Source organism: Polistes fuscatus, unplaced genomic scaffold, assembly GCF_010416935.1.
Source record: "Polistes fuscatus isolate 324 unplaced genomic scaffold, CU_Pfus_HIC Scaffold3, whole genome shotgun sequence".
In the NCBI taxonomy this organism is placed as follows: domain Eukaryota; kingdom Metazoa; phylum Arthropoda; class Insecta; order Hymenoptera; family Vespidae; genus Polistes; species Polistes fuscatus.
The window spans coordinates 16561284-16576898 of NW_025113107.1; the positions used below are offsets into that span (position 1 = coordinate 16561284).

The 15615-nt window shown below is 30.2% G+C and overlaps 1 protein-coding gene across 1 annotated transcript; it reads right to left on the reverse strand.

Moving 5' to 3' along the window:
* Positions 1-10618: 10618 nt before the first annotated feature.
* On the reverse strand, positions 10619-15213 carry LOC122519741 (protein groucho-like; the record flags this gene model as incomplete). Its single annotated transcript, XM_043639408.1, is given in 7 exon segments — positions 10619-11069; positions 11628-12231; positions 12316-12591; positions 12718-12785; positions 12971-13213; positions 14134-14325; positions 15160-15213. Coding segments are annotated over 7 exon segments (1548 nt in total), but the record flags the coding sequence as incomplete, so codon positions are not given.
* Positions 15214-15615: the final 402 nt, after the last annotated feature.

The following is a 15615-nucleotide window of genomic DNA, read 5'->3' on the forward strand; positions in this document are numbered from 1 at the left end:
AAATAACGGGGTAAATAATTGAATTGCGATATTTTACTCTTGTAAGATAAACACGTTAAATTTGTAATAATTGTGTAAAAGATTTGTGTGTATCCGATCCGCATAGATTTTTCTCTGCGGTTAGAGAGAAAGAGAGAATGTGAGAGAGTGAGAGAGAGTGAGAGAGAGAGAGAGTGAGAAAGAGAAAAGTCAGTGCCGCGTGTAAGCACCCTTATTGTGCTTTAAACATATTTACCAATGATCTTTTTTACTAATTATGCGATTATCATTACTCCGGTCATTACTCCCTCACCCTCACCCTACACCCAACCCACATTCGAAGAAGAAGAAGAAGAAGGATGTTATGCGACAAAAAATATTCATATATATATTTTGTTAATTTAGAATTTAATTCGCTAATTAATTTCATGAATTTAAACCATTGACGCAACCTCAGTAAATTATTTTAACTGAGAATAATAATAATAATAGTAGTAATAATAATAATAATAATAATGATAATTATAATAACAATGATAGAGAATCGTTTGAAATAACATTGTGAATAATGTGTCGTGTTAGATGGGTTCATGCGTTTATTCTTAAGAATATACATATATATATATAAAAATGCAAGTTATACTTTTGGATTTATGTAAGAGAGAACACAATATTTTTAATTGCACTAATGTAAATAAGTAAAAGTTGATATAAAATTCAAGATTCATAATGATTTAACTTTTTTTTTGTTTTTTTCTTCATTTATTTGTTTTATTTATTATTTTATCTTCGAAAAATGCTATCATCTTCAAAGTTCAAATTCGATACTTAAGAAACAAATTGTGCGAATTATTTTAATTAATTATTAATCATAAAGAAATATCATTTAAGAAAAAAGAAAATAATATTATATTCTTGGAATGAACGCACGAGCCTAAGGAAGAAGCATTAGGAATTTAGGAAAATGCTCACACATATACGATAATAATTATTCTTAATATACCGCACTTGTGATTAGTTATAATTTTTAAAAAACGATAACCACAGTTTTAAATCGAATTATTATTATTTTAGTTTCATTGTGTTCTTACATTTTTCTTTTTTCTCTCATTGGGATATCTGGATCATTTGATCAAACGTAAATGTTTATTTCATATTCAATTTCTAAGAACGTTTAGACGATTTAACTTTGATATCCACAACTTATTAAATTTTTATATACACGTATAGATTTATTTTCCATTAGTATGTCAAATATTCATTTCTTCGAATAAGAGAGAGTAAGAAAGAAAAAAAGAAAGAAAGAAAGAAATTTTATTTTATTTTTTAAATTCCACATCTTGCATTTGAATTATTATCATTAATTATATTCACGACTATATAGTATCATTAATTTTTCTTTTTTTCTTTTTTTTTTGTTCTCTTTCGTATCTCTGTAAGATTAAACGAGTTTTATTATATATATATATATAAACAGTACATACACACGTTTACACAAACGCAAACAAACAAACAAACAAAAAAAACACATACACAGACGCACGCACGCACGCACATTGTTCCTGCGAATTTTCTCAAGTCTTTCGAACGTCTTTCGCCACAATTTTTGGATTTGAAATTCTCTCGTTAAAACGAAGACCAAATTAGAAAGAAGAACAAAAAATAATAAAGATGATGATGATGATGATGAAGAATTAGAAAAATTAGAAGAGGGAGAAGAATAAGAAGAAACATATTGATATAGGAAATAATTCTAACGCATTTAGAAAAAAAAAAATATATATATATATGTATATGTATATGTATATATGAAAGTATAACAAACGGTTCTTGCTTTTATCAAATTTTATACGAGTTTAAAGTAGCGTTGTTAAAACTTACTTTATACTCGAGGAATATGTTTGTCGTATGTACGATTAAGATACGAACAATTATGAGCCATTCATTTGCCTAATTAATAATTAATTCCACGAAAGAAAAGTTTAGGAAATAAAAAGAGAAAAAAAGAAAAGAAAAGAAAAAAAAAAAAGACAAAAAAAAGAAAGACAAAATTGTATACGTGGGTGGGTTGAAAAGTTGTGAGCCTTAACAGAGAAAACTTTTCTTTAAAAAAAAGAAAAAGAAGAAAAAAAGAAAGAAAGAACAAAATTAAAAATGTGAAAAACAAAATAAAAAGAAGTAAAAGAGTTAATTCGACAGAGAGAAAGAAAATTGTTGTCCAATTAATTGTTAGAAAACAATTAGTAATTGTAATAAAAAAAAATCAACTCGCTCGCTTATTATAATAATATATCGTATTATTTGTTATTTAAACAGTTATATACAAAGATTTGCGTTATTTAGTAATATATTTAAGCGTATATAATTATTAAAAAAAAAAAAAAAAAAAAGAAATTTATTTTTAATACACGAAATAATAGTTTAGAAGAATTATTAATAAAACCATGTGGTTTTTGATAATAAAAATTGTCGACGAGAGAATATTCTTAAAATAAAGAAAGAAAGAAACAAAAAGAAAAGAGAGAGAGAGAGAGGAAAAAGAAAAAAAAATATTAAAAAAAGAAAAGAAAAAGTGGAGTTAATATCCCAGATTACGAGCGAATTAATGGCTTCATACGTGTATTTAACGTAAAAAAAGAAATAATATGTGCTCATCGTTTGGTGTTTCGTTTTGAAGAAAACGATCAAAAAAGAAAAAAAAACAAACAAAAATAAGAAGAAAAGAGATAATAGATAAAATAGATGCGCGGATAGATTTAAACTAATGTGTGTCTGCTGTGTGTGTGTGTGTCTGTGTGGAACATAAATGATGCAAAAGAAAATAAAAAAGGAATAAGACAAATTATTCATTTATGTTTTATACAATTATGGAAAAGGAAACATTTGTCAAGTAGTTAAGAACTTTAAGTTTTTTATTCCCATGATTGATTGATCAGAGATTACTTCGATAAAATCCACGTGTTTGATAATAATAATAATGGGGTATATGATTATAACGATTAAAATGAAGATTAAGTAAGAAGATAATTTTCAATAGGAAAAGTATTGTCTGCGTATGTATGCGAATAATCGGAATAGAAATAAAATTAGAAAGAGAAAGATAAGGAAAGAGAGAGAGAGAGAAAACTCAAGTTTGTATGAACTGTTTGTTACTAGCTTTTTATTAGAATTTAATAATGTAAGCATCTACGAGATAATAAGAATTTATTCCGAGTTAAGTATTGTTAACTTTTGATTATACTCTTACTTATCTCCTGGATAGCATACATACGTATATATATATATAAATATCTGATAGATACAAACACACACACATCATTTTACGACCAAATGTTATTCAGTTTGCGAATTCAAAAAAATGAGCATAATTCATTCTCTCCATAAAAAGAAGATGGAAAAGTAAGAGAGAGAGAGAGAGAGAGAGAGAGAGAGAGAGAGAGAACAAATAGAAAAGAAATTGGGGAAATTATTTTACCTATACTTTGAAAAGAAAAAAAGAAAATAATACCATCGATCTATGAGAATGATCTCTCTGTTTCCAACCCCCCCCAACCTTCTACTCCAATCTTTTTACATGTTACTAAATTTTGTTTTGGTATTTTTTCAATGTTAATCCAATTCGTGTATCGTTTGATATTTAGTAGTACATTTGATTATCGTTGTGACTTAGAAATTTATTATTACATTTTATTAATCGATACATTATATTATTATTATTATTTAGTAATATGCTTCTCTGTTAAATGTTGTGTTTCGAATTGTTAAGATTTCTTATTTTTTTTTTTTCTTTTTTTTGTTCTTTTTTAAATATATTATATATATATACATATTTTATTCCCCTCCCCCCACCTCAACCCCTAATATGAAAGAAAGAAAGAACAAGACAAATGCGAAATATTAAAATATAATTAAGGATAATGATGGAGAATTTTCATTTTATACGTTCGAGTATACAAATATATTATTATTTATACAGTCAGGGAGAAAAGTATTTTTATAGTAGTAGTAGGAGTAGTAGTAGTAGTAGTAGTATAGTAATAATATTATAACAATTATTATTAAATTTTGTAATAATAATTGTTAAAATATATTTATGAAATAATTATTATATTATAATTATTATATATATTTCCACATATTATTTACTATTACTGTAAGAATACTTTTGTCTCTAACTTTATATTACAAGTTTTTAATTACAAATTCAAGCATTTGCCGAATCAAATTAACATAACATGTTAAATTACTAGTAAACGATAAGTAATTATGAATTAGAACAAAATTTCAATTTGTTTATCAACGATTAAATTAATCGTACGATTCGATTAAAATTGTACAAAAGTTTAATACGTTTTGGTGTAAAAGAATAGAAAAGAAAGAAAAGAAAAGAAAAGAAAAGGAAAGGAAAGAAAAACTTTGATTTATCAAAGATCAGAATTTGTATTATTGTAAAACTTGTACCATACACATGCATATATCTGGGCTCGCAAAACAAACAAACAAACAAGCAAGCAAGCAAACAAATAAGCAAACACTTTCCAAAGAGTTTTTAAAAAACCAAGTTGCGGCGTCTCTCAACAAATGTGTGTTGTGTAAAATTTAAGTATGTCGTCGTCGTCGTAAAAGATAAAAGAAAAAAGAAAAAGATTATAAAAACGTCGTCGTCATCGTCGTCGTCTGAATCGTTCGTTCGTTCGTTCGTTCGTTCGTTCGTTCCTTCATTCGTCGTTCTGTAATGTACATTTCCTGTAAAATCGATCGCTGTAAAAGGAAGTAGAGCTGCGTTATGTATTTTCTAGTTTGTACATACAACGGGTTTGAATATATATAGTGTGTGTGTGTGTGTGTGTGTGTGTTTGAATATATATGTGTAAAGAAGAAGAATATATGTGTGTATGTGTGAATGGTGTTAGAGGAATGCATTGTGTGAAAAGTATTTCTTTAGTATACATCTGTGTATATGTTGAAGCTCGTATACATATATGTATATATGTATGTATGATGTATGTGTGTATGTGTAAGTGAGATTGTGTATACGAGCGTGAGAAATGGAGACGTTCAAATGTAATAGTTAGACGTAACACACAACCACCACATACACACCATATATACATACGTATACAATACACATGCATACATATATATATATATACACACACACACATAGAGGTGGGGCCACGGTAAATAATGCATGAAAGAACTTACATTTTCATGAAGAAACTTCGAGTCTTTCTCTTCGTGTACGATAACCCCTTTTTCTTTTTTTTCTTTCTTTTTTCTTCTTTTTCTTCTTTTTCTTTTTCTTTCTTTCTCTTTTTCTCTTCTCTTTATCTTTTTTCCCCCCCTTTTTCTTTTTCTTTTTCTTTTTCAAAGCCATCATGAGTTATACGTGCGCGCACGCTTATTCGTATATATAAAAATATATCTGTATGTGTATGTTGTGTGTGTGTGTGTGTTGATGTACGACTGTCAGCAGAATGTGTGCGTGTAAGTTTTAAAGTGCATGTTTTGTACGCGTTTGGATGCACCGAGCATAAAAATTGAAACGTCTGGGGAATTAATCGACTGAATGTGTTTTGAACAAAGTATAATAATAATATTAACAATAGTATTAATAATAATAATAATATTAATATTAATAATAATAATAATGATAATGATAATGATAATAACAATAATGATAATAACGATAATAATAACGATTAAATGGGCAAAAATTAAGAATGAAAGAAAAGGGGAGGAGCAGGGGGAGGAGAAGAAGAAGAAACAAACAAACAAAAAAGGAATAAAATTTGTATATCATCCGTTGCTTTTGTTTTTTTTTTTTTTTTTGTAAAAACGGTGTAAGTATATACTTTATAAATATGTCGAAACTGGAGGTGGGGGGGGGGGCGGGGTCGAGGGAAAAGGGATTATGGTTGTCCAACGTGTTATTACGAACTTTTTTATTTGTATATAATGAATGAAAATGATATTATACGAGAAATTTTCAGAAAAAAAAAAAAAAAAAAAAAAGAAAGAAAAGAAACACAGACGATAAAACGATTCTATGATTGAATTTGTTGCAATTTATGCAGCATGTGTGATGTTTGTGTATGTAAGTATGTATGTATGTGTGTGTTGAGAGTGTAAGAAATAAAAAAAGTAAGGAAAGAACGAAAAGAAAAAGAGAAAATATATATAATGCGTTTAATGTATGAATGAAAAAGATAGAATGAGAAAGAAGGAACTTAGAATGAGTGTGTTAATAATGAGAGAGAAAAAGAGAGAAATAGAAAGAGAGAGAGAGAGAGAAAATTCTACATCAACGTGGCAATATGCAAAACAAACCTTGTAAACATTTAATGTTTTTAACGATCTTGTACACATCAATACACGTGTAAATACATATTGAATAGAGAGTATCATACCGCGAGCATAAACATTTAATGTTTTTAACGATCTTGTACACACGAAATTACACGTAAATGTAAATACATCGAAAATGATCTAAAATATCACCGTTACTACTCTAACGATTATTCTTTATCCCCAAGTAGTTCGTAATTAATTAATTATTTAATTAATTAATTAATCAATCAATCAAGTTGTTTTTTTTCCTCGATTTTTATTTATTACCATTCTGGGTATATTAAAAAAGAAAAAAGAAAAAAAGAAAAAAAGAAAAGGTATAATAGAAAAAACAAATGCGTTTATTCAGAATTTATGAATTTTTTTGTATCTCTCATGGTTTATAAATAACGTTTCTCTTCTTATAAGTGCATACACGTATATACACACGTAAATTCTAATATGTGTGTGTGTGTATGTGTGTGTATGCGTTACGTAAAAAATAAATTATCGCTTAACTACTTACAAATTCCTGTGTTGTATAGTATCGTGACCTTGAATGAAAAAAAACTCGATTGAAAAACGAATAAATAATTTACTTACTGTGTCGGATGCACGGTTGTCGGAACATAAAAAAAAGAAAAAAGAAAAAAGAAAAAATCAAAAGGAATACCAATATATACATGAATAAATGTATAAATAAATAAATAAAAAAAATAAAAATAAACGTAGGGGGCCCGGTGGTAAAATCGAAATCGAATCGTAATCCCCAGATTTTGTGATTCGTGTTTTAATGAAATATCGGATTGTAAGAGAGTTGTTAGATTTGGATTTGAAGAAAAATATTAGATAAAAAAAACTCACGTCAACGATGTGCAATTGAAAATAAAAATATGAAATAAATGCGCGTTTGCATCAATCGTATCACACGTCATCATCATCATCATTATTATTTTTATTATTATTATTATTATTATTATTATTATTATTATTATTATTATTATTATTATTATTATTATTATTATTATTGCTAGGGACACGTTGGTAAGAATAAGAAGAATAAGAATGATAAGAAGAAGAAGAATAAAATATTAAGAATTAAAATCTTTTTTGCGGTTCTCATAGTAAAACGTGTGTTGTTGTTGTTGTTGTTGATTTTGTTAATACTTGTTGTTTTCTTTCCATACATAATTCTCTTTTTTTTTTTTATCTTCTCATCATCTTCATCATATATATATCTGTTTTAATTATCAAGACGTGGATCGCACAAATACAAAGTTTTACAATGGTTGGTTTTTATTGTGTTGTGTTGTTATTTTTGTATCTTTCTCTTTAGTGGAGAAATTGTTTCTTACATTTATCAGTAACGATCATCAATCATCAATCATCATTATCATCATCATTATCATTATCATCATTATCATCATCATTATTCATTATTCATTATCATAATCATTATCATCATCATAGTCATTGTCATCATCATCATTATCATCATCATCATCATAATCATCATAATCATCATCATCATAGAAGTTGTTGGTATTTTATACGCAATTTTGTACAAAGAGATTTATCACTCATTCACGTTTTAAAACGTATAAGTTTGTATCAACACATACACTCACACGCACACGCACAGAGCCGATTAATACACCTCCCCACCCCCCACCACATCTCTTTACCTTTCATTCTTTTTTCCTTGTTTTTTTTCTTTTCTTTTCTTTTCTTTCTTTCTTTCATCTTCTACCTTATCCTCACACATACATACGCACAAATGCACGCACACACGTACTCGCGCATCGTAATACACACGTATTTATACAAATTCGTTCGTTTTGTAGTCCAGCACGTATAAACCGACGTAAGTAAATAATTTACGGTTGCACAAATACATAAAATGCATCTATCACATACCAATGAATGATTTTATGTATGTATCTTTGTATTAGTGTGTTGTGTTGTGTTGTCTTGCTTGTTGTGTATCTCTGTGTGTGCGTATGCGCGATTATAAAAGCAGGAACGCGTAAAGGGTACGATTAAAATCCAATTGAAAGTCTCTCTCTCTCTCTCTCTCTCTCTTTCTCTGCACTTTCGTGAGTGGAGATTTTAACGCGTGGTTTGTTTGTTTGTTTGTTTGGAGTATTTCTTTCTTTTTTTTTTCTATTATTTTATACGTAAAATAAATTCGAATATTGGAATAATAGATATAATATATTTAAATGAATTATAATTTTATAAATGACGAGAGAAAAATAATATAGATACGAATAAAAAAAGAAGAAAACAAATATTTGTGTCTTCATTGGACAGAACATTTTGGTTTCGAATTAATGATAAATAAAGATAATAATATATTGATTTAACTACTCCAATTGATTATCGATCGGTATCGTATTAATATATAAACGAACTTACGATTATTTTCTATATATCAAAATAATTCAAACAAATATCGTTCGTTTGACGAGAGCCACACGATTTCTTTCAAGTGTTTATTCCAATTTTGTGGATGATAGCAATTGTTTGTTTCATATTTCGTATGAGATAAATACGTCGTGTCTTGAATAAAATTAATTAAAAAAAAATAAATAAAAATATTAAATCTCAAAATCATTTATCTCGATCAATATGATTACTCCTGATGATCAAATATACTGAAGAATAAAACTAATGGAAACGTATGATCCACAAATAAAGAAAATAATACGTTCACATCGATTAAACATAAAAAATTTTAAAAAATGTATTAAAAAAGAAGTACTTTTGTTTATTTTAATTACATGTAAGTATTTTGACGCGTTTATTATGAAAATTTGTTGATTTCAGAAATCACGTTGAATGGTGTTGGGGGGGAGGAAGGGGTTAAAAGAAAAACGTCGTTGCAAATCCTGACACGAAAGCAAAATCATCGGATTTAATAAAGAAAAAAAAAAAAACAGAAAAAATTTTTTTTACAACGAAATTTGTTTATTTTTAACGGCTGAAAAGCGCAATGGAAATTATTTGAATTTATTGTTAAGATTAATACAGATTCGTCATCTTTTTATTCAAATTGGCCTTACGGATTTTGGGGGCGTATGTATATATATATATATATATATATTTATACATATACAGGGTGTCCCAATATTTAATCCCAGCTAAATTTTAACTAACATATATAACTATGTGTAAAAAAAATAAAGAAAAATAATATATATATATTTATATATATATATATAATACAATATAATATTGTATATAATAATAATAATAATAATGATAACATTGTTATAATAATACAAGCTCTTAAATGTTTTTAATTCATTATATTAATTAATTATTACACAATTTATATAAATCAAACATTCCAAAGCTTACTTTTAGTATATGTTACATTTTTAATTTTATTATTACTCATAGAATATGTTAGTAAAATTCTGCGGAATATAATTGAGATACTCCGTAATATATTCATACATATATATATGTATATATATATTCTCTCTCTTTCTCTCTCACTCTCTCTCTCATTCTCTCTTTCTCTTAATAGTTTTACGTATTTCTATATAAAATCATATATTCAACTTCACTCGCAAGAATGTTATTATTCGAGTTTCTTTTTGTTGTCGTTGATTGTTGGTTGTTGTTGTTGTTGTTGTAAACTTCACGGGGAAACACGTATATCGTTTTGCAAAAAAAGAAAAATAGAAAAAAAGAAAAAAAAAAAAGAAAAGAACCCAAAGAAAAATGTAAAAAGAACATTTCGTTAACACGTTTTATTAATATTCTCGTCGTTGTTGTGTACACGCGCGACACACAGTGTAGTCCATTTTCTAAGTGTTATTACAATAATAATAATTCATCACACACAACATTTGCATAAAGATATATACTCTTTTTCACACACGAATTCGGGATTTCGCGGGTCACGCACGCACGCAGCACACGGTTCGGTCGTCGGTGTCTCTTAACGCGTTTTTTTCCTTATATATTTTTTATCATTATTATTTTTATTATTTTTTTTGTTTTTGTCTTTATTATTATTATTAATCTTTATTTTAATTACGTTCGATCCATACATACACACATCATCATCATCATCATCATCATCATCATCATCATCATCATCATCATCATACCGAGAGAGACTTCGTATCACATAATATACCATCGAGTACAACTCCTCTTTTTCTTTCTTTCCTTCTTTCTTTCTTTCTTTAGTTGTTTTTGTTGTTGTTATTATTATTGTTGTGGTTGTTTTAAACATTATTTCTATCGCAATATAGATTCTTATATATATATACACAGTATAGTAACAGTCTAGTTTTTCCTAAGGCTTCTAAAAACTTTCTCACTTGCGACTTGTTGTGTTTTTCCTTCCTTCTTTCGATTAGAGAAAGAATACAAATAGAAGAAGAAGAAAAAGTAGAAGAAGAAGAAGAAGGAGGAGGAGGAGGAGGAGGACAAGGGTAGGTTTCGAGAAAAAGGTTGATGTTGTTGATAGGAAAAAAAAGAACAAGGGAAAAAGTAGTAGAAAAGAAAAAAAAAGAAAGGGGGAAGTGGTGGTGGTGGTGGATGATGATACCGGTGCAGTTCGAGCGGTAACGAACGGCTGAACAAAATGTTAAGGTTCTTCTTGCCCGGGAGAGACGACATACGTTTTCTTAGAAGTAAATCACTTCGTAGACGGTGGCCTTCTTGTCGCCGGATCCAGTCACAATGTATTTGTCGTCGGCAGAAATGTCGCAGCTAAGCACGGACGAGGATTCCTTCGACTGGAATTCAAATAATTCAAAAAATAATTAATCAAATAAATAAACAACAAATATAGGGATGGTAATACGATAACAGGTAAATGCTTTGTCGTTCGATCAAGAACAACCCTTCTTTCAGTGCAATGCTGACGCATATTTTGGTCAAAATTAATATTAATGTAAAATAATGTAACGTTGATTATTATCAACTTGACTTGAATTTAATAATTATTAAATATAATTTTATTATTAGAATCTGATAAAGAGAGTAAAAAACCAATCATCGAAAACAGACACACATTAGTGATAAAGTGATTAATATTTAAATAGGCATTCGTGAAGAGATTGGACGGTGGGACCTGGATAGCTCAATGGTTAAAGAACAGTCGCTCGGAAGCGGAAGATCCGGGTTCGAGTCCCGGTCGAGTCAGTCCAATTTTTTCACGAATCCTACAGTACTTTTTATTAATCACTTCATCAGTTAAGAATATTCAGCACTCAAAAGGGTGTTCATTTGGTCGATAAGAAGAAGAAAAATTACAAATTGTAATGGGGAAAAAAAATGTAAAGAATACCAACTTGAAATATCGAGGCGCCGTAAGGCGTGCGCCATGCGTTGAGGAGGTTGTCCTTGCCAGTTGAAACGAACCACTTGCCGCACGAGGCAAAACGTAACGATAGTACGCAAGACTCGTGAAGATGTAACTGATATTTGTCCAACTTAGTTGCGTTAAGAACCTCGACGTTTGAATTTTCCATGCCGACCGCCAACCATTCCCCGGTTGGACAATAGCCCAAGGAAAATATTTGAGAGGTAAAATCGTGTTGCTGTAGTTGCCTTCCTTCCCTAAGATCCCATGATCTTACGGTGTTGTCGAGTCCCCCGGTCCAAAGTTTCGAGCCGTCCGCCGATATGTCTATGCAAGAAGCCCCGTCCGTGTGTCCTTGGAATTGTCTGACCAACGTTTGATTCTGTAGATCCCAGACGGCGATATTACCGTCGCTACAACAACTGAAACAGACTTTGGAGTCTGGGGAGATGGCCAAAGCGTAACAGGCTGGCGCTGAGGAGGTCAACTCGGCCTTGATCCTCGGCGTTGGGCTGGCCAGGTCCCAGATGCTCAGTTGACTCGCCTCACCGCCGACTATCAACGTTCTACCGTCTGGCAATAACTTGACCGACCTACGGACACAATACAGATAAGATTTCGGTATACACAATTCTAACACATTGATAATATATTCTACTTGAACAAATTCAACTGACCTGATGTAATTGTCGCGTTGCAAACAGTCCAATTGCGAGACAGGTTTCGCGCTAATGTTGCTGCCTTGACCAATGTCCCAAACTTTGACGCACCCTTTCCCACCGGTGTAAACGTATTTGGTTGGATTGGAGATCGTGACCGCGCATACGACCTCACCGTGAGTCAATGTGTTGATCTGACGCGCGTGACGAGGTATACCTGGTCCAGTGAGAGCCTCCGCGGGGAAAGATACTGGTTGCAGTTGGCCCTCGCCGTTCATATGGAAGGAGTATGCTCTGAGAACAATTACCCAAGCTATATATATATACATCTCAATTAAATACATTATTTCTATTGGTTTTTTTTCTTGTTCTTGTCAAAAATTGTTAATAACCTGAATACCAATCAATTGAATTACGTACGGTTTGCCACCCGGAATGCTGTTAAGTCCGTTACTCGAGGGTATCCTCACGTGACCGTCGAAACCGAGCTGGAAAAATATAATCAACGTTATTAAATATCAATTAAAAATGATGGTTATATATTATTATGTTTCATTTCAACGAGATTCTATCAATTTTGTTTCTATCTCTTTATCTATCTATCTCAATCTCTCTCTTTCTATATTTATTATTTGTTTCGAACAAATAAACTGATTGGAAGTAATGAATTTACGAGATTGATGGGATCGAAAGTCACCATGGATGGTCTGGCGTAGGGCAAGTTGTTGTAGGGCGAGGGCGACTGCGACGGCTCATTGCCGCGGGATGGCAAGCCCTGATAACCCTGTGGTGGCGTTTGCTGCGACGATGGCGGATGATAGACCCGCGATGCCAAGGGCCCAGGGATGCCGCCCATAGTTGGCGTACAACTGCGCGAGCCCCTCGCCGCCGCCACAGGTGTACCCGGTTTGTCGACCTGTATTGTTAGTTCCGCGATATTCTTTTTTTTTTCACCTCTGTTTAGTCAATATACAAATAGTCATAATGCAACAAAAAGAAACCAGCGTATTTCTTCATCTTTTTTTTTTACTTTTTTTTGTACTTTTACTTTTGTCCAGTCGATTTTTCCCCTTCTTCTTTTTTTTAATTTTATTATTATTATTTCATACACAGGTTGTGTTTCGTTATCACGTTTTTTTCAAAACCTTTTCGTTACGATAATTACTTTCAAGTGAAAGTAGTGAAAAGTCTGCATTTATACTTTGAATATATTTACGCGTGCCTTCTAAATATACTTTTAGTATAATAGATTAATAAATAATTCTACGAGTGTAAAGTAGAATCTTATTGTAGATTATAATCGACACTCGTATATATGAACAGTATACATGAACACAGATGCCGACTATAGTCGGCGCTCGTAACGAAACGGTTTAATAGAAATTCTTCATTTCGAATAATCGTATAACAACGTGTTAATAAAACATCCTGAAAGTAATTTCAATATTTATTTTGTGTTTAATAAAATATATATATATATCTATATATATATATAAATATATAAATATATAAATATATATATATAGCAAAGAGATAACCGGCTTTCTTTAATTTCTGGTGACGATCCAACGCGATGCTCGAATTAATTTCACATGGCCACCGGGAAATGGAAATTTTGTCGAGTGATAAACTTATTTGTTTTTGTTTTTTTCTTTTATTAAATTTAATTTATCGCGTTACGAGCAAAAAAAAAATAATAATGGAATTTTATTAATTTTTTGACGAATAAAGAAAAGTTTGTTTTTCTTTCGTTTTATGTTATTGTGGATTTACTGTTTTAGTAGAATCTCGCCTCGTAATCGTCACCGAATAAGCTTGCTCTCCGCAAGATCTTACATCTTTACTTTTCAGAGACGGCGTACTACGGGCGGAAGAACTTCCGCTTCGGGAAGGTGGTCTGTCCTTGACTGAGGTCGAACCTACTCCCGATGCTGGTCCTCCAATGTGGCCCGATGCACCATGCTTTTCTAGGGTTCCATTTTCTCGTGGATCCGAATGCTCGCCATTCGCGTGCGGTGATGATCCTTCCTACATATTTTGGTTTTTGTTTTTTGTTTAAATAAAATCGTCATTTGTTATTATTTCAAATTTAATCTCGATATATTATATCGTGCATCTCTCTACGTTTATTTTCATTCTTTGAAAGAAAAAAAGAAAGATAAAAAAGAACAAAAAGAACCGAAATATTGAACGGAATTTATCGATCATTTGCAATTGTGATCTTTTAAAACATTATTTTTTCGAAATTATTTTACACGGATGTATATATATATATATATATATTATTATTATAATAAAATAATTAAAATAAATAAAATATAAAGTAATTAATAAATATAATATTAAAAATAATAAATTTAAAAAAAATAATAAAATATAAATAATTAAAATATAATATAAATTATAATAATATAATAATAATAATATATATATAAAAATAACCTAATTGGTTTGTATTACATCGTTAATCATTTTACGGTACACGAATATATTATTGTATTCGCAAATTTTGCCATAAATTTTATAAAAATTCCTCTCATATTTTTCAAAAGCCAAATTTGTTCAATCGAATCGCGTGGCATGATTTTTTTCATTCCATTCATCCGAATTTCGCGTGAATCCACTTAAACAATTTATTAAATTGCGAGCAGAAAAAAACAAAACAAAACAAAAGAAACTCGTACACAATTAATAATCATGGATTTTATATAATACGAACATTCTTATCGATTAACAATGCGATACAAATTTCAAATATCATCCGTATTCTATTAATCCCGATGTTCAAAAACTAATTCAAAACTAGAAATATAAAATTTGTTAATAAATAAAAAAGACAATTAATTAATACGAAATTTGTACCTCGTTCGCTACGTCAACGACCAAGTCTTGATCACTTTTTTCCCCGTCGCTGTCCTGTAAACAAAAAAAAAAGAAGACAATAGTCTCGTTAAAAGAAAACAAAAGAAAGAAAGGAAAAAATCTATGAAGTAAACCAAAAAGAAAAAAAATTTCATGGTGACGACCCTTATATGGGTGGTCGATCGTTCCATATGGGACGTTTTCAAGCCTGACAACTCGTATGGGGGTTGTTGATCGTAATATACAGGAAGGGGTGGGGTTGTCTTTACAACCCTGACAACTCGTATAGGAGTTACTCTTACATATGGGGTCCCCTATCAGGGATTCCCTAATAACGAAAGGGTTAATATTAACCCTTTGCACTCGAGCGGCGCCGATACGGCGCCCGGCCGAATTCAAATGTCAACTCAACCAAAACTAATTACAGAGTGTAGTATTTACCAAATTTTGTTTTTT